Here is a 24,910-nt window from a genome sequence, read left to right on the forward strand (position 1 = left end):
AATGCGATTCGTTTTATATACATTTATTACTTCAGTTGAAAAAAAAACCCATTCAAAAGTGAGTTTGCATACCTATGTATATAACATGAGATGATAAAATATGAAAAGTAGTTGTCGATATTTAAAAAAAAAAAATAATAATGAAAAGTTGATCAACTATCATTTTTTTTTTCGACTGTTACGATCCGTAATAATTATTTTTATTTTTATTTGCGTCAACATTTTCAAATCCTCCAAGATTTTAAAATATACGCATACTTTTGTTACTCACGTAAATCTTTTTTTCTTCTTCTTTTAAGCATAACAATGTTTTTCAATTCTAAATATTATTAAGTTTAAATCTTTTGGTAAGAAAAAATGTTGACTTTAAAAAATTCCAAAAGAAGACAATACTTATGATAGTATAATGGACAAGGGTATTATTCTAGAGAAGCTTTTTGAGTATTATCTAGTACGACACAAGTTATACTTTTGTTTTTATATTGTTTAATAAAAATATTAAGATTAATGAGATAATGTCACTATGATGATGATAATGATAATAATATTATAATCAGAATATTTTTGAAACCAAATTTTAAATGAATCATCTTATATGATGCATATTATTATCTTAACGAGATGTTATCTATTCTGTGGGTTAATGTTTCTTCCGATGTTTCTTATTCATCTTTTAGCGTAGTAGATAATATATATTGCAGTATAAGGAAAAACATTTTAAAAGTTTAAACACGTCTGATAAAAATTATACAAATTTAATATTTTTAATAATTCAACGTCTTGATTACAATTTAAAGCATTCGATAATAAATAGCATACAATATATGTAGGTCGTACACATTTTTAGATTTTAACCATATTATGGTTATAAAAAATATATATTATAATATTGTGATACGTAATAATCAAAATTGAAAATGTATCTCATTATTTGCGATAGGGTACATTATATTTATTTGAATAAATAATAAAATCTCATATAGTTTTTACGGAAGATAATTTAAACTCAGTATTAAATATTATAATAAATTTATTATAATTTATATCTTAATAGTTATCTATATATAACAATAATACAAGTTCATCGTCCCCGGAAGAAATTTTAAAAATATAAAACAAAAACTTCGAATGAGATATTTTAATTTAACATTATTTTTGTTTTTAAATTGAGAAACGAAAATAAAACACATGATATCTGATTAAAATGAATGGGAAAAGTTAAAAAAAATACTTAGCGTGATACTTCAAAGTTTGAATTGACATTTAAGCGGATATTAAGACTTACAAAATTATGAAGAATGAATTGTTATTAAATTTTCGTTTAAGTTCCCCATCCTACCCACGTTTTTAAACTTAAAACTCTAATATATATATAGTTGTATTTATTTTTGTATAAACATAATGTAGTCCTACACCTATAATATTAGATGATTATAAATGTAAATAAAAATATAAAATTTTAACAGTGTACGAGTGGCGTTCCACGAAAAGTAAGTGTCTCTCGTGTCCGTCCACTTATTATTTTTTTTAAATCATATAAAATTGTGTCGATTTATAAATATTATATGACACCTCACATGATATAAACTATAAAACCAACACCATACGAAAACGACTTCATCCTGATTGAATTATGTTTAGGGTACTTACAACCGGAATGTGTATAGTATAAAAGTCAACATTTCCCGCTTTTTTCTTTAAAATTTACCTAACTGCTAATTTGCATTATTCCGGTCAGGTTATTAGTTGTACGTGAGTAACACCAGGACTTGTGCTAATATACAGTTGTATACAAAAAAAACAGTTCTAAATTAAAATATGCAGTTCTTCATTAAATTCTGTGCTGTTCATAAACATGAGTATGATTTGAATTTGTAATGATTTGACATATGAGCTGATATATCTATTTTCAGAAATTATTAGAAATTATGATTAAGACATTGATAGTAAATAAATATATACATTTATGAATATAAAAAAATTAAAACCACGATAGTCCAGAATTGTAACCAATTATTATTATAACTGTTGTATTTCTCTTACATGATTTATTTTATTTATTATTATTGTATTTTGTCACTATTATTATAGCTACTATTACTATTAACTATATTTAAGTCGAAAAACAATTAATATGCATAAATAAATAATTATTACCAAAAGTAACAATTACCACTATCACGAATGCAAATTTTTTCACTTCCGCAAAACAAACGTGATGTGCAGTTCTAAAATTTCATTAGCATAAGCTCTGCGTAACACTCATAATTTGTGAAAATCATAGTCACGGGCACGGGGTATCATAGGTAGGTACATGTCATTATTTTTCCTATCAGCCCGTAAACATCAAACAGACAAAATACGAATTCAAGGACTGTCTAAAGTAAGTAATATCGATATTAATGTTACTACAAAATTATTAATCCATGCAAATTTTAACTTTAAAATTATATAATCTACTATGTAAAAACGATTTTTCTATTATATTATGTTCTTAACAGTGGGTCATTATAAAGTTATGAGTAAAGACCGGATTTATATGTATTTACATATCGTTACTGGGTCTATGCAGTCTTATGAGAGTAAAAAATGTGGACGATTCGTTCAATTCCGAATGCGTATAGAAAAAAGTTTTTTTTTGCATATTTGAGAATATTTCATGGGTTAGAGAATATTTAACACATTTAGAATATTTTGGAATATTTCGTAAATTGTGAGAAAAATGTTGTATTTATTTTGAATTTTAATATTACGGTACCACGAAAAATTGTTTGAACATTTACAATTTTTTTCTTTTTATCATTTTCAACTTTTATTAAAGTGCAATAATATTCCATAAGAATACGCAACGTTTAAGACCTAATTAATATCTCACTATTAAAATAATGTTGAAAAAATAATTTTAAAATGCATATTTAAGCAAATAATTATGTTTATTGATTATTTTCGCATATTTTAGCATATTTTTTAAATTTTTAAGAGAATATAATGAGAATATTTGAAGGTTTTTTAGAGAATATTAACATCATATTTTAGATATTTTAAAGGAATATAAATCCGGTCTTTAGTTATGAGCATATCAATGCACTCATGATGAATGATTCACCCAATATTATGATTCATACTTTAAGCAGGGATAACAACTGGGCTGTATTTGTTTCTTCATTGATTAAGGCCCACAATCATATAATCTGCTATTGTGTATTAGGATTATTACGATACCAAAATTCATTATAGAGCTTGTAGACTGCATGTAGTCGTATTGACGCGCATAATACAATTATTATAATATTATTGTGCCTAATGCAATTATAGTTGTTTATAGTCATATTATATACAGGGTAAGACACTAAATATTTCAGAAAGCACTAACGATTTTGAAAATATTTTCAACATAAATATGTTTTATGGGCTTAATATTTTTTTGGGCTGGCTACAAATTTTTTTTCTAACCGATTTTCATTATACTTATAAATTATAAGATTTATTATAATATTGTTATTACCATGGTTGTTGTGGTAATATTGGTATTAATATACAACATAATATAGGTCTGGTATACAGTGGCGTTCTCAGGAATTTTCTATGCGGTGGGTTCTGAAAATTTACTAAAATTCAATAGTGCTCTGCTCCTCCACGCCACCCATAGTCATAATATTTACAAATTTCGTGTTATTATGTATTTTACCATTTCAGTAGTCAGTACCTAAGTGAGCTGTATTTGGTATATCATATTATGAATATCAAAAGTAAAATAATGCAACCCAAACCTAAGCTTTTCAACATTCATACTTTAATAATCATTATAAAACCATAATAATTTACCAAACATTTCAAAACACAATATTTTCAAGTTTCAGTCCATGATCTCTATCCATTCCCTTTACCGTTTTACACTACTAACTACTTCTGTAACTGGTCAATTTATAGGATATTGTGCATCGCCAACAAGAATAAATCTTTTTCTTTTTAAAATTAATTTTTTATGAACCTGTACATTTTTGATTTGTATACTTGTTATACTTATAATATAAACTTATCTGTACATAGGCCCGCGGCCTGTTATCACGGCCCGCGACGTTTCTTTAAAATATTTATTTAAATGACTCCATTTTGAATGAGATGTGCAACTATTAGCTAAGTTAATAGTTTATAGTTTTATCCATATTTTTATTCAACATTTCAAACAATAGTTACGATACAATATTGTAAGAAAGTAATATTAACAGTAACCCGTATAACATTTCCGTCTATAATATAGTTATATAATATTTTCTGTGAATATGCAATATAATAACTATTATTATAAATTATTATTTACTAATTAATATATTTAATATTTGTTGATTTTTTTTTTATAAAATTAATTTTTACAAAATTGAATTTATTTTAAACCTGTGGCTTAGGAAAAAAATTTAGTTAACGTAGCAGTAAAATTAATTAACTCGTAAGTTACTGAATAACATAAGAAAAAAGTAACTCGTTAATTAACTTAGTTAAAAGTAACATAACTTTAACTTATCAACTTATTAATGCCCAGCCTTGCTTTTTGGCCTACAAATAAAATTTTATTAATTTGTATAGAAAAAAAAAACTAAACAGCTCAAAACAAGTCAAAATATTTTGAAAATGTTATCAATTATAGCCATATAGGTATTGATAAAATAAACATTTAATAAATTGTGCATATGGATTTTTTATATTTTTAAATGTAATTTTAACAATATATTAAGAGCCTTCTATTAAATTTTTAAGCTTTTTTACAGAACAATTAAAATTTTATTGACATTTACAGAAAAAAAAATAAACAAAATTGGAAACCGAAAATGTCCGTAAACAGTTCAAAATAAATAACTAACCAGTGAACATTTCATGTATCTACGGTCATTTATTTTAGAGTTACACCAAAAACCAAAATCGATTTTGTCGAAAACCTATTTAGTGTAAAAATTCCCGGTTTTCTTTTTTTTTTCTCGGTGCTTTTCAACACTAATGGGAGTATGGGATTTTGACCTCCCCGATGCACCAACTAGATTCACTTTGCCATCGATCAATATACTGAAGTTGAAAATCGAAGCATTGTTTCAGCTACTTATCGTGTACACAAACAAATGAAAATAAATAAATAAATCATCGAAAAAACACATCATTGTAAATTCAATACATTCATTTATTTTCATTTATTATATTAATTTATTCACTTAATCAATAATCTTGATATTGTTGGTAAAAAAATATTAAATTTGTAATACGCATATGAAATAGTGAGAAAAAAAATACGGCCGATGAGGGGGGGTCATGGGGTTTGAACACCCCATGACACCCCCCCCCCCCCCGTGAGTACGCCACTGCTGGTATATAATACAGATACATTGGTCGTGTGTCGTATAGTCATATATTTTCACATTATTACATTGTATTATTATTATTCCCCACTTAATACATTAATATAATATATATGCCATACATACCCTCTCGACGTAATGACATATCGCGCAGGCGCACTGCTTGCGCTGTATGTACCACAAGTGCACTGGTAAAGACTGCATTTTATGATGAGTTATCGAAACTATCTAGTGCAATGCGCAATCCAGTATAATATAATGTACAGAAAATATCTTGATAGTATTCCAATATACTCTGCATAAGTATAGTAGTTTTCACGCACACAAGTGACACGTGACGTGTTAACCTCGGTTTTGGAAACGCGTACAGCCTTTGTTTGTCGGTGGCTCATCGGTACCATATAATATTATTATTATTATTCCGTAATTCCGTTGAATATCGATCACTAATATAATAATATCTTGTACGATGATTTAGGTGATTTACCGATTGTATAAATCAAACCACCGTCATTCTCGTATACCATCACAGAAATCATAACAGAGTCCATGCGCGCACCAAGGTTAGGTTGGGGGGGGGGGGGGTCTCAAATATTTTTTTACTTTTCTTACACACAAGTTAACAATTACCACTTTTTTTTTTAAATAATAATTTTTTTTTATCATTACCACATACCTATAGGTACCTATTATTATAATAATAATTAATTATTATATAACTAAATATAATGAAAAACCAATTTAAAATTGAAGTTTCCTGGATCCCTTTTCAGAAAAAAACTGCTAATACTTCGGGTTCTTTATTTTGTAATTCTCGATGTATACGTAAAGATTTACCAATCCATATAAACGTGACTGTCTCATTGCGTTTCGGAGGTATGTTTTGATTGGCCGTAATGTGGAAAACGATCTCTCAGCCGTACTTGTATTTACATGGTAACGTTGAAAATATGTTCAAAAGTATAAATACTGATTCAAATATTTTTATTTATTCACATAAATTTAAAGCATCCATTGCGTTTCATGGTAAAGTATAGCAACATTTTTTGAATTTTATATACCACGATTGGGTATGACTGGGTGCGCCACTGTAACAGGTGGTTAAAAAGATGCTGGCCAAGGGACATACTTTAGTCCTGTGAAATCAAACAGCCGGGTGACACTATACTGCAGGGTGCCAATCTGTCATTCCTGTTGTTGTAATCACGTCACCAAAATTATTAATGTACATAAGCTTGTGTAGACTTAAACTATTTGCGTAATTAAATTTAAAAAATCTTTAAATAGCATTTACGTATTTGTTGATTGGATACAATTTTTACGTCCTCATGTCGAATATACAATAATAATAAACATATTATATCTTTTGACGGCTAAAACTGCGTAGTGTTAATATACAATAATATGTATTAATATAATATACTAAACTTCGAAATGCGTCATTGTAATTTGTAGTTCCCATCTGTGTCGTCATGGTGTGCTGCAATTGAAAAATCGAGACGATTCGTGATCGGTGACCTACCATTACTAATCTTGCCGCGCATTATAATAAAATGCGTTTATAATAATATATAAGGACTGTCGTATTTTGTCAAGTCGTACGCAGAAAGCGTTAGATCGGGTGTGTAAGAGGGGAGGGTGTTGCAGTCCTATTGTGTGGCGGCGGCTGTTCCGCCTGACGTCGGTGGCGGGGCCGAGGAATTATACAATCGTCATCACTATTGTTTTTATCTCCGTCGATGACTTACGCGCGAGGGTTTAACGTTTTCAGTTTTTCAGCGTTAATTATTATTTGCTGACGATTTACAAACTTATAAAGTTTTAAAAAAAAAAAAGAATCAAAAGTCAAAATCACGATTCGACAACAGGGCCTTAAACAAATGGGAGGGAAGGGGGGCTGTCTTGGACTGAATTGTGATTGGTTGGAAGTTCTAGATTGATATGGCCGGTTTATACTTTATAGTTGGGATGTCACACGTGATGGACGCCGTCAGAGCAGTAGTTGCTTTATAATATAATGGGCGACGCCTGTAGCAAGTTCGCTGTGCGATGATTTCGATTACTTTGCCGTAAACACCACGCAAACGGCGAATGTCTCATAATCCTGTACATTCGAATTAAGAGCTACATCAGCGGATTTATATAAGTTTTAGAGTACATATACAGTGTAACAATGTGGTGTTGCGAAAAGTTTCAAGTTTAATAACTATTATTGTCTTAAAGCTCTGCGTATGTTGTTTTCTAGTCAAATAGATTATACGGAATACGCAATGACTTTGAATTTGTCTGTGGTGTATAATATTATTATGTATATAATAAATAAGGTTACTAATATGAAATAAAGTTTAACGAATTATGTTTTCGAGGGTCATGCGACCATATAGCACAGTTTACAGATCAACTTCAATACACAGGAACTGGTCTGTGTTCAAAACGTGGTTACCTAACTGTGACTGATATATTATTATAATATTCATAGGTCTGAAACTATAATGCACGGTCATTACTATTTTTATTTCACAAAACAAACGTTTTGTGTACATTTATATTTTATATGCATCACGTTGCCATTGCGTCCATAATATTGAACTAACGCCATATTGGCACCGACATTTGAGTTTTGGAAATGAAGATGGCGAAGTCCATTAAATATTAATATATGATACATTTGGTTTATATATAGGTCTAATGTCCATAGTTGTGTAATAAATGAGAAAAGGAAATGAATGGCAAATGCATAGGTACACGGCAGCGGTTGTCACAGTTCAATACTCGGATTTGGCACGTCGTCTTTTCTTTAGAACGTTATAATAATACATTTTTCAAACTTATTTAATTGAAGAGACTTTTAACAATTATAAATTCTCATTTTTTATATGAATTATAAATACTTTGGTTAATTGCTCATTTAGCTTGTAATGGATTTATCATGATATTCTAATCATTCCACTTTAATAATATACATTTTTAAAACTGTTAGAAATACAATACAATTATTAAAATAATCAATGTCTCTGTAATGAAATTATTTTCTTGCACAATCTGATACGATACAATTAATCTAATAATAATAAATTATAAATCATGATAACAACTACTTTGTACAATGCGTTTTTAAACTATTGATTATACGAATATGGTCTCTTAAAAATAAAAACGATTAGGTATAAGCCATGAAAACTTGTAAAAGTTCATAGTATTGTTGTATGAATGTATAAATTTAATATGGGAAATATAAATTAAAATTCACATCAAACAAAAATACTCGTAAAAATTAATTTTACAAAAATAAGAAATCGTATAAGTACCTACCTAGCTTATATATTTTTTTTTATAAAGCAAAATCCCGATTATATATAAACAGGTATTTTGTTTTTAATTAAAAATATAATACATATTATTATGGTATATTGTCATTAGTTATTAATATTTGCTTAATATGTATTTTATATCCTGATGTTAGATGATTTTAATTTATAACGTTTTTAGGAATTTTAGTGAATTTGGTAAAATGCGTTGTTATGGATATCAGTATCATAATAATATTCATGATTGATATCATAATTATTATTGTACTCATCATGCTCTAATGTGTTACAGTGAAACCTCTAAATAACGGGCACCACAGGTTGCTAAAACCTTGTCCACTATTTGAGGTGCCGCTGTTTAGATTTGCTAAGAAAGGTTTCACAGTATTATTTTACTTATATTGTAATATACAATAATAATTGGACATTTTATTTCTCAGTTGACACCTTAAAATCTTTTGAGTAAACAATAGTACCAAGAAGACGAACGGTTTTCTTACTATATAATGTATATAAGCCTACAGGATTTTATTATATACCTATATAGTTAAAAGTACTGAATAATTAAAAAAAAAAAAAAATCATAATCCTATTAGTTTTTATTTTTTTTATCAAGCTTTTGTTATAATTTTCTAATGACATTGTGTCGCAAAATTCTACTCCGTCCGCTTTGATATAGAAAACAAAAAAAAAAATGTTAGGACCTTAGACATCAAAATTATGGACTCTTAAAATACTACACCAGATCCACTTTTTGTTGATTGTTTATTACAGGAGAGGTGGATAACCCGCGAAGCGTTGATAATCTGAACGAGTCGATAGACATATAATATCTATAGCACCACACGCCAATAACCTAACGTTTACTACGTTTCACTGACGTGACTTGCGTAGTTTCGGGGATCATGGTAAACATTTCAGAAACGGTAGTAGTCCACTTTGGCCTCTTTTCGAGCGAAACAAATAAAGCTTCGGCGAGGTTAGCGAGCAATGTGTGGAAGGGGTGTTGGTGGCCGCAGGGGTGCGAATCCCATTAGTAATTTATTTGATATGTGCCCGACATAAATAACCATAAAAACGTGTACTCCAATGACAAATATTCGTGACACGTTTATTACCTGTTATATTATTATATTATTATAATAAGTTTGCATTTTGTTTTTATTTTCAAATTATGTCTGGTAGGTATATATGTGTTTCTATTCAAATAGTAATAATAATAATCATAAATTATTATTATTATTATTATTGTTTCATCGACAGTATAATTGTAAGTACGAAAAGGAAATACAAAAACGTATATAACGTGTAAAACGTTCAACCATCAGCTATTATGTGAATAAACCTTATTACATATTTATAGTTTAATAATATATTTGTTATGTACACATATGCATATTGCATATACACACGTTAAACACCTTTACCCTCTAACAAACACGTCAATCGAGGTGAAAATTGAATTTAGTTTTAATTTTTAGTCAAATTGTTATGTGGTTTATCGGTTTTACGTCAGTAACTCAGTGTATTAGGTACACATTTTACACTGGAAACTCTATGGTTATAAACATACAGTCAAAATGATTACATTCTGATCGTTAATATTATTACAACACGTATAACCAGTCTAAGTTTAGGTTAGTCTAGGTGTGTTACTGTGTTGTATAAAAGTCTATTGTAAATAAAATTGATAAATTTGACAGAACATTTTTCATAAAACATTGTATTTTTTCATAAAATGTATGTTTTTTTTTAATTTTACTAAAATAAATTTAAGTTTTTATATTTCATTAAAATGACTTAAATTTAAATTTTATTCTGTTAATTATTTTGACTAGTATATTATTATACTATACTATCTGGGGAAAAAATATGACTCATTTTATATGTAATATAAATAGTATGTTTGAAAATAGATTAATTAATGAGTCTTCAAATAACGATAAATAAATTATACTTAACTTAAATGCATGTTTTATATTATAATTCATATCACAAAATAAACAGTTCAAAGTATAAATAAATAATTAGATATTTAATTAGGTAGGTACGAATGATTTTTAAATTAAATTTATAAAAAAATAATAAAATAATAAAAGTCGTAATTTTTCTTCCTAACGAGTGGTTCTGCTGAGTTTCATAATAAAATATGTGACAATCGTCGAAGTAATAATTCAACTGTTCTAGACCACTTAACAATATAACGGATGATTGATGAGAAAACACATAAAGCGATATATAGTCTTTAAAATGGGACTCGGCTACTGGATTACATGGACTTATAGCTGAGTTACTAAGATATTACACACTATGTTTTGTTCAGCGTTTAAAAATATATTTCGAAATGTAGCTTTTAATGTTTGTTTGTTAGCCATAGCGTGTGATACCTATTGATAAAAAAAAGCTCGGTAACGAAAGTTTTTGAAAATATCGTCCGATCGTTTTTCTTGTGTTGTTAATGGTTTCTATAAAATATACTGATCCAGTAAAAACAATACAATTTTATGACAATTATCAGATCCATTTCAGAATAAGAAAAAGAACCAATCATAATATTATGTAAAATCGTCAAAGTAATTAAATACATTATTTATAATTATTTACTCGATGAAATATAATAAATGCGTGTTAACGTGTGCAGCACGGTTTACATGGCCACTACGTGGTATGCACTTACAGACATATTTCAATATACGCTGTAGTTGACTCCAACATTTTATTACTGCCTCTAAATCAAATAGGAATTGCAGTTTCGGGGTTGATGCTTTTTACTCCGCGCGCCTAAAAAATAGAAAACCCCTCGCAAAGTTTAATGGAGCTCCCGATGATGATGAAAAAATAGCGGTTAGTGGGGTTCCGTGAGGTCCCAACGTATAAATGGGAAACATTTTTTCACAATCACTATTCGCTGAAATGTGAAATCGTTTGTTTAACGCGGACGACACTATATTCTTTTTTATTGTGGTGATATAGCCGACGTATAGGTAACGGCTAGGGACAAGTTAAATAAATGTAAAAAAAAAACCTGCTTATACCACCATTGGACATATTTGCAGATCATAATAATATTCTTTAATTTGTTTTCTCGATTATAAATAAACCGTGCTAGTTTTTTCGGTGACAGTGACGATTATACTTTTTGTACTGTAATTATTTAAAATTTCAATTCTTCTAGTAAAATATTCACAATAAATCGACACGCATCACATGGCAGTGGGGAGGGAAGTAGTAAGGTGCAGTAATGCACGTTATTATGAACTTATAATATTTATAGATGAAGTAGCTAATAAGATTATATAAGTAGATTGGCGGAGAGAGGGAGAACTCCAATAGGTATCTATAGTATATATAGAATTATAGTATATTCCAGAGTAACTATCCAACTAGACTTAGTAAAATTGCACTTGGTTCTCCTAACTAAAATTCTTAGTAATCATTTACATTTTGAAAACAACATTATGTTTGTCTTTTAATAATAATTATTTTAATTATCTGTTTGCAGCTGTGGGGCCAAACGGAGTGATATCTGGCGACAAAAAAATCCCAAAAGAGTGTTTCGTCAAACACTGTGATCAGAGGCGGAAATATCCCGTGCTGTACAAATTAGAGTTTCAGGTAATTATAGTTATATTCATTAGGTACAGTGCATTATTGCGCGGGCGATGACATACATAGTAAATAATAATATGTCTATAATGAACACCTACAGGCTTTTCAGCTATTTATATAATTTAGAGATGGAGAATATACGTAAAAAAAAATATCGGTAAATTTACCAATAAAGTGGTAATAATAATAGTAGTATAGTAGTCAATATAATAATTTACAAAAAGATAACAAAGACTAAAATAGAACAATTAATGACGCCGCCCCAAAAGCTTAGCTTGTGTTGGGTGCAGCAAGTTCAATACAACACAAATATTTTTAAATAAATTATTTAAATATACATATAATATTCTATTTTATTATTTACGTATTACATAGGTATAGAATAAACATTTCATATTATAGAGTAATATAATGATAAGAATACAACTAAAAGTGTTATTTTTTTTTTTTTAGAATGTAACAAAGTTAAGATTTAGATGTTTTAAAAAAATTTCATAATGATATTTATTTTTATATGATTTTAAGCTAATGTTGTTAAGCTTAATACATAAACAAATACCGACATTAAAAACCATTTTGCTACCAAATTCTTTATTGGTTACTGGGATATTCAGATTTACAGTTTGTTTCATGCGTGTTTGATAGCTATGTGACGGGTAATATCCTTTTAGATCTATGTAAAAAATATAACTAAGGATAATCCTTATATACAAGCCATTTAGGTTTCTTACATTGAATGTTCTGTAAAGGTCATCTACATGAACATCATACGGTTTTAATAGTATAAATCTCAACAGTGAGTTTAATGTAATAATAAGCGGATTTAAATCAAACTTAGATGCGTTTCCCAAAAAAAATATACCATAGTTAATAATGGATTGTACTAGTGCTAAAATGCTAAATACTGAATAGACTGTACGCAAGGTCTTGGTATTGAGAATATCTTTTAACAATTTGAATTTATAAAACAGCTTTCGTATCATACTAACCGCATGATTTATATTATGTGCAGTCCACCTCAAGTTTCTATCAAAAATCACCCCAAGGTATTTAATTGAGTCAACATGTTCAAGTTTATCACATTTACAAAAATCTAATGACATATTACAGTTAGAGTAGTGTATAACTAACGGATTGTATATTAAATTTTTGTTATTATAAATTTCAAAATACATATACTTAGATTTTTTAATATTAAGCTCTAGTAAATTATGATTGTTATTACTATTGTTGTATTCTTGACAAATTAAGTTCTTTCAAATAATAACAATAAAGAACTAAAAATAAATCTATTGTTCAGTACATATTATGAATATTTAATTACTAATAATACATTCCCACAACATTTCCTTTATTTTTTTTGTTCAAAAGTAAAATCATTTATATTTATTTACTTTTAACTATTACTTATATGCAGTGTCGAGAAAATAGAAAATATAATAAGTATAACAATTATTGTATTGGTATTTATTATCAGTTGATAAAAAATATATCTTTTTGCACTTCGGGATAGGTGTTTTTGATTGCATTTTTTTAGAGGGGCCACACAACATTTTTTAGGTAAAACATTACTGGTACAGTCATAAAACTAAACGTATTACGTACAAGTTTTGGTACGCAACATAACGACATAACATTTTGCAAAAATTATGTATTAACTATAATATATTATAATATATAATATAGGTGTCTACTGTCTAAAGTTAATTTTTAGTGTTAATTATGATAGACATTTTCAATTTAAGTCCAACCAATTTTCAGAATCTTATACAAAATTAGTTACGGATATTGAAATCAAATTAAAAATTCGCTCCGCTCAGAATCCAAAAAATATTAAGTAAAATAGTATTAATTTTTTTCTAGTAAGCCTTTCAATTTTAAATAAATGAGTACGTAATCGTGATGTTATGTGTATGAATGCAATCAATGAACCGCTAAAATTATCACATTAGTTTGTAGTTTTGTACATATTTCAAAGAAGTTTGAAGTTAGTTTGTAATTTACTAACTTACTTAAATAAGTAATTTCGAAAATTTATTAGTAGTTGGTATAGTATTATATTTTTCTTTTTTGAGTGAGTAAGTTCATTATATTGACTGATTATTATACTTACTTAGAGTTAACTTCTATAGAAATGTTCCATATACGTATATAAATGTGATCAACTTACAATCATTAGGTTAAGTATACAACAATACAGACTACAACACATTTACTGATTTATTTTAAGAACAAATTTTAGGAAATATAAGAAATATAAGAAATATGTAATACAAAATCATAAATGTCGTTAGTTAATTATTATAGGTACCTACTTAATTGCTTTTATAACTAATTAGATAATTTAAATAAAAATATTATTATATTCATATTATACTTACACTTCTGATGTAAATTTAAATTTAAAAATCAATATTTTAAAAATCTCGTTTTATTATCTAAAGGAAAGTTTACATGCTACAGTAGAAGTACACAATATAATTTATGAAGTATAACTCTCACTTACTACTAAAATGTCTCTGTAGGATCCTGTTTGTAAATAATAATTAAAAATAGTTCACTTTTTTTTAAATAATTGTATCAGCTGATTCAATATTTTAATTAGAATAATAGTTATTAAAATTAACTATTAACTTAATGATAAAAAAAAAAATAGTAGAAAAAACGTGAAATTACATTGATTTTTATAACTTTATAGTTTATTAGTACAGTATTACTTAAGTTATATAATATTATTATTTATTATTACTTTGCGTTTTCTTTATTTTTTTCTAAATATTATAATAGGATACTATAATAGGATTTGGTCTCTAAATTATATAAAATAATTTGGTTACATTCATAATTTGTATTGTGTATAACTTATGGCTAATAGGTACCAAGTTGATCTAATTTCTTATAAATCATACTACAAGTCCGTCATATTTAGGTTTTTGGGTCGATTAAATTAAAACAAAATACAAAAAGAAAAGTAGAATCATATGTCTACGATTATATATATATTTTTTATTTCAGACATCTTCAACTATTTTTGAAGTATAAAATATATAAAGTGTAAATATTTTAATTGTTCGTCTCCTTACCAAGACCGCAAGACTTTACATTGTCTGTAAATTAGAATAATTTTATATTATATACCTATATTGTATATATTATAATAATATAGTTTTACATCATATACACGCAGACACAAAAGTCAAAATATTATTTTATTTTTAAGTAAAATTCCTCGATAATTATTGTTATTATTATTCAGTGAAGCGTAAAATATACATTTATTTTTTATTGAAACTTAAATATAAAAATTTACTACCAGGCCTACTGTTTTATAATTTCCTTTTTTAGTGCTCGTAAAGTTGTTTACCTACATAAATGTATTCTTGTATCAACACTGTTAAAGATTTACAAAGTGTCGCAATGAAATTAATGTCTGCTTTTTATTGTCCGAATTAACGAATATTTCTAGAAAATATAAACATAATGTCGTGTGCTAGACCCGCCCTAGATGATAATATATTTAACATTTTTATTGCCTATGGGAGATCATTTTTATAGGCGCTATACAAATTTAATTCCACTTTTCTCACATATGAATATCTGTGTATGGGCATACGTATGTATGTGTAGTTATTTTAAATACTTATTTAATTAAGTTAAAAATAATTATAGCTATATTAAATTTAAATAGTACTAACACAATAGTAATAACTACAAGTTTTACGTGCTTATCATCAATTATTGTTGTTTTTATATTGTAATTCATGGTTAAAATCCAACGATTTCATTATTGTTTAAACATTATATCATAACATAATATAGTCATTCACTCTTTTGTCTACGCCACTTTTCCCATACTGAAATACGAACATAATATTACTTGTTTCCCTCTAGAACGTATTCCTTTTCACATACCTAAACATAACTTCAGAACATTCCCATATTTTTACACTAAAACCCACCGAATTAATTATGGTAAAAATAATCCCTTTGAGAGGATTTTGAAGTTGGGAAATGAGTCCGGGCTGAACTTTTCCCATTCACGAATTTCGTCAGCAAACCAATTATTTAATATGTAAACATTTAAGTTTGCTATTCATTTTTAGTATTTATATGTGCTTAATAACTTATAAGTAACGTTTTATAAATCTACTTATGTCATATATAAATTATCTTAAGCACTGTACTTGAGCATATATGGCGTTTATCCTAATAAATAAATGAACCAACAGAAATATAAATATTAGAGCATATTATTATACATATTATAATAATTTTATTTTATATTATATTAATAGAACTTATATACACTATTATGTCAAATCGACAACAATACTCATGCAGATGAAATTTTTTTATATGCACATATACGTACAATTTAATGTGTAATGTTAATATAGCTATACGCCTACTTCTATTGATTATTATAAATACAATATAGTACCAATATAGTGCTACGCGAAGTGACCAGGAGTTCCAAAAAGGGGAAGGCAGTAAGAAAACCTCATAAAATTCAAACAATTTCTATTTCTTAATTACCTATGTCTTATAGACTATATCAGTATGTTACTCCATAGTTCGTCCGTACTCAGCCTGGACACAAATAAAAAATATCTGCGAATCTACGTGTTTAATCCTGTATATATTAAATATTAATGACATGTTATCATATTATCATAGGTACCTACTGACGGTACGTTTAAATGTCAATAAAAAAAAAAAATGCGGCTAATGGTGTGCGTATATCCCAGAAAGCAATTTTTTGTTTAATAATATTATTATAACATTATAATAACGAATAATATTAGTATAACGTTATTATAACATTATTATAATATTATCATTACAAAATGCTGTCTGGTATGTGTCTGTAGAGGGTTCATTTCATGGCCCCATTGCGCTCCCTCCAACTGGGACTAGACCACTGGTATCAAACTCAAAATACCAATGGGCCATATTATATCTGTACGTCAAAGACGGTTTGCGGGAAAAACACTTTCTTACTCATCTTAATATTGAATCCAAAATAAACAAAATTAGTATAGACAAAATGTATATCTTCCATTGATTATAATTATTTTAGTATAACAGTGTTTAATACACTAGTGCCGGGTCGCACGAACAATCACTAAACATTTATTGAATCAATATAGCGAGGTAGTGGTTCCTTAGACAAGATTTAGTGGCCCATGATTGGTCTTTTTGATTAATCCATTAAATTAATTAATTTTTCATGCAACCCGGCGTTAGTATTATAAATAGATGTATACATATTGATGTCTTGTTTAACAATAGTTGTTTATTTTCGATATTTTTGAAGAAATAAAAGTTTCTTGCGGACCACGTGTTTGAGACCACTGTACTGTAGCATAGGTACAATATTTCAATTGAAACTATTAAACACAATACACACAATGATTTTGTATAGGTAGGTATTTGCGTACTCGAATCCCAACGAAATATCTACCAACCTGAATTGCAACAGTGAGTCTAGTGCGTTCGCGTCGTTAGCACGTTATTACGTCTTATAAATGGAATCGTTAAATCAATTTACACGGGTTGAATAACATCAGTAGTAGGTACATGATGAGCAAGATCATAGAAAATATTCCATTATCACGATGGCCATTACGAATGCTTAATGGCCATCGATTCAACGCTGAACCGCATTAATAGGATGGCGTATCCTCATCTCGTTTGATCGTTATGTTTTCACTAACACATTTATTAAATGTCTTAAATATTCTAAAGTGTAACTCTCGAACACCGTATGATCTCGATTCTACCTAAACTTTAATTTAAACACCTAAATACCGCGAACTAATTGTTTTTACGTTTAGCATGCGATAGCATTCTATAGCAGGGATTCTCAACCTCAGGGTCGCGACTCCCTCGGTGGTCACTATGGTTAGTGGTTACCAACAAATTGTTTAGGGTCACCAATACGTCACGACATAACATAGCTAGCAAGTGTTTTTTCTTTTGTAAAATTTGTTTCAAATAAACTTGGTATGTTAGACTTTAAATTTTAGCATAATGAATCAAGTACTGTTATTATTAATTTTATTTATTAATAATTGTTACAATAATAATCATAACCGTTTATAACAAATTTTTAATGCAAACATTACACAAGGGTCGTTAAAATTCTTGGTGACATTATAGGGGGTTGCGAACCGCTGTTCTATAGCATAATACAATGGTGATTTTTGTTTGAAATTATTAGAATAAATCTAAGGTAAATATATTTATTTACGTATACGAAATCTGATGGAGTAGCAAGGAGAAGGAATTCCTTTAGTGCACGAAAATAATAAATAAAATATTCGCAAAATTAAGAGTTATCACGCATTTCTTCGTTATCTGTGTGACGAAAATTTTATATTGTGTATACATTTAACGATGCTCCAATCAATATATCATATTTTATTTGTGTACATCACGTCAATATTATCAAAGTTCTTATTGGTGAATCCTACTAATATTATAAACGCGAAAGTTTGTAAGCATGTTTGTTACTCTTTCACGTAAAAACTGCTGAATGGATTTTAATGAAACTTTACAATAATATAGCTTATACATCTGAATAACACATAAATATTACTAAAACGAAATTCAATTAAAACCAATTAATATTATTGTACTAGGTATGTGTTAAAATATAAACAAATACCTAAGTATATCTACCAATAATTTATGGCTCATTTACCTACTGTTAATAATAATAAGCAATTTTTTCTACATAATATTCATTAATTGAATGAATATTGTGTGAATGACGTAATTGACGTTTACATATTTTAAAGAAGTTATGATAACTATTTATATGAGTTTATTTTAAAAATTAGATGTTTTATTTTTGATAATTAATTATTTAATTATTCACAGACTGGTAACAGCAATATTCTTTAACTTATATATTATTTAGTGATATCATTGAAATTAGAATTATTTTAAAATGTTAATAGAGTAGAAAATATTACATTTTTTAAAATATCAAGAGAAAAAATAAGAAATTAATCTTATTCATGCCTAGTCATATTATTGTGAAAACAATGTTAACCTTGTTAATTTTGACATGTTTTAATGAAAATAACTTGCGTACCTTTTATGTTCACCCTATTACAACGGTCAAAACAATATTTTATATTAGTATATATTCTGCTAGAATTTACACCTAGTTATAATATTATTATGTGTTGTGTGTATTTCGTATTTAAAAATCATATTGTAAAACTTTCTTGAATACAACAACATTTTTTTAAAAAAAATTTAAGTTTTCGTGTTAAGGAAAAAAGATAAAAAATAATAATAATATTCTCCGTCTAAGATATTGCTGCAGAAATTACATTTAAAACAGAATATTATAGACTTTAACTGTGTTCAATAATTATATGCTAAGCAACGTTGACCATAAATTAATTGAATAAGGTTATCACGTCAAAGCTATATTTTGTAGCACAATCTCAATCGTTAATAATTAACGTCGCTTTTAACATAGGTAAGAAAATCATACATCCGTTATAAACGCCTTATCTTAAACCAATGGATTCTGTCAACTTTGATTTCTACTAACGTCCAAACACCTAAATATAAATTATAAAATAATTCTCATTTACGTGATCACCAGAGCCCTTAAAATAATTAATGGATTTTTGAAAAAGCAACAATTATAAACCTGTGCGTAAATTGGGAATGAGACTATCTTCACAATGTTGTTTTTTCTGAACCGTAGTTTTTACCATCACGTCATAACGCCATTATAATATCTATTTAAGATAAAATAAAATAAAATATATATACATTGGACACATACAGTATTAATAAATAATTTTTTTAGCTACGCGCATTAAGTAAATTCGCGACACACTAGTGCGCACACCGGCTGAGAACCCCTGGTCTAAGGTGTCTAATACCTGCACAATTGATGCAGTGACTTATAAGTTCAATATAACTCCCCACTGCCCATTGTTCCATCCATATGTATGACCTTTTCAACAAGTCACTAACCATGTGTCTTCATTGTACTTTATTTACACATAGGTACTGTAAACTTAATACAGATTGTGTAATATAATAATAAATGTAAACAAAATAAATATATTTTGTAGTTTAACATTATTGTCTGCAACGTATATCAAATATCTACACCTAGGTAATTGTTAAAACATTTACTTTTCTTATTAGTTATTTACACAACTATATCATGTATATTTAGTAGAAATTATAAAAGAATGGGTAGGTAGCTGTAAATATACATATTATATCCGTATAAATTAAAAAAAAAACTTAGTCTGAGGAAAAAGTATTTTCATTATTTAAGGGTCGTTTATTCAGTTTCAATAATGAAATTCAGCGTGTGTACTTAAAACCCCTCATTTAATGTTTATACTACGAAAATACACATAAAACTGGAATGATATTAAAATTCGAATAAAGTGTTGATTATAAATGTAAGCTGTTTTTTTTTTTCCAAAATACCAATAACAATTTGTTTATTTGAATCGTTATTTGTTTGCTTCATATTTTTATAGATACCATTTAGACTTTAAAGTATTGGCACTTGAATAATACTTATTTTTAAATCCCTTTACAAAAAAATAGTGTTAACTTTATTTTTTGTGTACTCCGTACAATGTGTATTAGTGTATTCTATACAATTTAATTTGATCTACACTGCCGTGTTATTATCTTAAATAATTTTGAAACCAAAATGACGGGCAATGAAAACGTTTATAATACATATATGACTATTTATGTATCACATATATGTATATATATATACGTGCGTACGTATATTCTTCAATTCTATTGATGGGATATAATATAATATAATATAGAAGATGAATAAAACATATTATATATACCGGGGAAACTTTCTACTCCAAACGTTTTGAATACCACAGACTAGTCTCTATACCATTATAATGTCATGGTAAACGTATACGACATCAGAAGGATTTTTCAAGTAAAATATTTGGATCGAATCAAGTCTCACGAGTCACGACCAATGGCGGCGGGAGCACAATATATATATATATATTATTACCGTATACCTCTATATATTATAATCTAAATATTTTATAGGTCGGTAGGCAAATGTTTGTATTGCTGTTGAAGTGTACCGTGCAATAATATTTATTATTAAGGTCAATATTATGGACTATTATTATACGTGTACGGTACTTGGAAAATATACTCATAATATTTGTGTAATTTTGAATTGTGACAACGTTCCGTTGGAAATAACAATAATTATCGTAAATGGTCAGGAAAACATAAGTCGGTCGACCCAGTTCGTATACAGTTTCAGCAGCACCTCCGACGTCAGTTTCACAGCGAATGGGGTATAGAGCGACCGCGACGTATACTATTATCGTTGTACATAATATAAAAGCGTACAATATAATGTCGTGTTCCAAACATGAAACCGGATAAAGGGACCATTAAAGAAGTTGGTTGAATATTCGTCGTTGAAGGATTCGCATGTAAATAATTACGGTCGGTCGTCGAATAATATATAGAGGGAAAAGGCGATGGACGTTTTTTCAACCGACGACGATGACATTTTAAGGGAAGTTTTTTTTTTTATAACCACGAATTTGAAGTGACATGCATTATAACGATGATTCCGATCCCTTGGAAGACGGGATGAGGCCAGATACGACTCCCCGTGAGTGAGACAGAGATAGATAGAGAGAGAGAGAGAGAGAGAGACAGATAGACATAGAAAGAGAAATAGAGACAGAGAGAGAGAGAGAAAGAGAGAGTGACAGAGACACAGTGAGAGAGAGAAAGAGAGAGAACGCGCGCGCGCACCGTCACCGCGATAATATCATGTTATTTTCATTTCCTTTTTACATATAAATTTCCTTTGACCCGTACACAGCTAGATTATGTGGTTTTTACAATCAAAAAGTATTGCAATCACAATTTTATGTAATATATGTGCCCGCTCCTCATATAACATATTATATCAGACCTACATGCACGGTTTTTATATTATATTAAAATGTAGTCTGTTGTCCGTCTGCGACTTTACAGTATAGTGTGCTCAGACATTTGCTCTTTCATCATGACAATAATTTATTGAAAAACAGAATAAATGTCCTGTATTTTATTATAATGCCCTGAATCATTTTAATGCCAAGTTATTCTTTTCAATCTTAATCGAGTTGCTGCAAAATATATAAAAAATAATAATATTTAATGGTATGCATATAATATATTTGTTATAGTATTATTCATTGAGAAAAATAGCCAGTTGAAACCCAAGAATTATCATTACATGGAAAAAATAACATTTTTAAATGTATTTGTTTGAATTACTTAATTATGCATACTTATAGGTAGTTAATAGATGAGTGTCTAACATTTTAATTATTGCTTGTTACCTACTAGTTACTGTGTGCAGTAAATACAATAATTATAGTTATTACAGTGGTTATAATAGTTAAATTAGTATTAATTAGTAAAATATCATAGAAATATAACCAATTAATACCGAGCTCGACCTTGGTAAATAGTGTTAATTATTATATACAATTTTATAGGAGATTAACGTCCAACGGTCAAACCGTTGCCAATCGGTGCATCGTAAATGTATATTATTGTATTTGAGTGTAGTCTTACACATGTGAAAACTCAACATCGTGATGCTATATAATAATGGATACACTAGATTATAACATCTACATCGTTGACCCAAATCTATTTCTTAAATGTTTTCTTTCGGTACGGATATGGGGTATTCCAACTATTAAATTATATTGTACCGGTTGAAACGATTCGATTTTCGACTAAAAAAACTAAAACGTATTATCGGGTGAGTCTATAATAGTACTATTATTACGTGCACTTGGCCGGTGGTATAAATAATTGTGGTCCGAAATCATTGAACAGCGCAAACTATTTTAATTCGTTTCCTATGAAAAAATATTATAATTTATTATTCGATTCACAGCGATGGCCAAATCAGATGTCCACAAAATAAACAAACTGACATAAAAATTGACTTAGTTTCTTCGACCTTGATTAAAATTGGCGATTCGAAATTTTCCCAGTGCCTCTTATAATTTTTATCAAATCGCATTTTACATAACGGCTACAGTTTTACCTACCCATACATTTATTACTACCATTCAATAAAATATACTTATAAGTTATAACTCAATCACATATTTTGTAAATAACAATATATCAATAATTGCCAATTTTTAGTAATACCAACTATGTAGTCAAATGATGTACCTTTTTAATTTTTATTAATAAATTGTATACATTTGATATAGTAAATATACTATAGAATACCTATACACATAAGATATTATAATTATACAATTAAAAGAATTAAACTTCAGGAACCAATAAATAATAATATTTAAAACAATTTAATTGCACCCAATACTTTTCGTTATCTTAAATATTATATAATAATCATAATATTGTTTTCACAGTTTAATGTTTTTAATTATTAATCTTGTGAATATATTATTTATCTAAAACATATCAATTTAAGAATGTTTATATACAATATTATATATGATTATACCACAAAAAACAGAAAACAAACTTTTGGCTTCATATTAATTTATGAATAACTCAACTCGTAGATGCATAGTAAAACATTTTTTTTTTGTTTTAATGTATTAACATTTGTATACCTACAACACGCAGTGGCATTTATATAATTTATAAATTAATAAATCTTGTTACAACAGCTGTTGGAAAATATTTATATTCGTGCCAATATTAAATGTGTAGCATTTCATTTATAATAGTTTACGTTGTGAAATTCTTAATCCCGAATACGTCTCGTTCACAATGGATAATAAATACGCGAAGTAAGTATATTTATAGATCATTGTAATGTATATATTTTTTCAGCTTAAGTCTGAAGGAATGTTTTATGTAGGGAAGTAAGAACAAAGCTACCAATGATTGAAAAAAGAAAAGTAAAGACGTAAAGTTCAGTAACAATAATGGCGTTTTAGCAAATATGTATAAACTTATCGAATAATACTTGAAAGGTATCATTGACAAAAACAGTTTAATCATTGTTTTTTTTTCTTAAAGACATAGCTCATTTAAAAAGAAAATAATTTGGTTCTGCGCTGCACAGTCATGTCTTTTGAATATTTATATGATTTTAAAAACGCGAGTTACTGACTAACACTATAAACATTCGACTTAAGAAGAAAAAAGGTGGATAAGTGGATGTCGCTCTTCTGTACAGTAGGTTACAAGTGGGTCACTGTAATGGATGGTGTTAAATTTGAATTCAATGATATAATATCATTGTATAAGAAAAACGATTCTGAGAGAAAAAGGTCAGTCAGCCTATGATATTACCAAGTATATTTGATGATATTATTGTAAATAAAGTAATTTATATAAAACCTATTTACGTGGAGCCTTGCTTTCAATTTTCAATCCTTAGCTATGAAAGTTGAACATTTTATAAATTTTTTACTACAAAATAATTATTAAATTATAGATTTGATAAATTTTGTCAAAATTTGAACTTTCAATGCTTATAAAAAAAAATTGTGCCTATGTATTTTTAATATTTTTCAACTGCTATTAGAGCGATATATCAGGAGCCTTATATTAATTTTCACGCTTTTTATTATATCACGCTTACATTTATAG

The 24,910-nt window shown here is 27.9% G+C and overlaps 1 protein-coding gene across 4 annotated transcripts in view; it reads left to right on the forward strand.

The window, feature by feature from the left end:
- The window catches only part of LOC132949852 (receptor-type tyrosine-protein phosphatase kappa), a 171,185-nt gene that overhangs the window by 59,841 nt on the left and 86,434 nt on the right, over positions 1-24,910 (forward strand). For all 4 annotated transcript variants that reach the window (XM_061020936.1, XM_061020932.1, XM_061020933.1 and 1 more), the window contains one exon: positions 12,156-12,268. In XM_061020936.1, the coding sequence (XP_060876919.1) occupies positions 12,156-12,268 (113 nt within the window). The remainder of the gene's footprint in view (positions 1-12,155; positions 12,269-24,910) is intronic.

The sequence above is a fragment of the Metopolophium dirhodum genome, chromosome 8 (genome assembly GCF_019925205.1).
Source record: "Metopolophium dirhodum isolate CAU chromosome 8, ASM1992520v1, whole genome shotgun sequence".
In the NCBI taxonomy this organism is placed as follows: Eukaryota; Metazoa; Arthropoda; class Insecta; order Hemiptera; family Aphididae; genus Metopolophium; species Metopolophium dirhodum.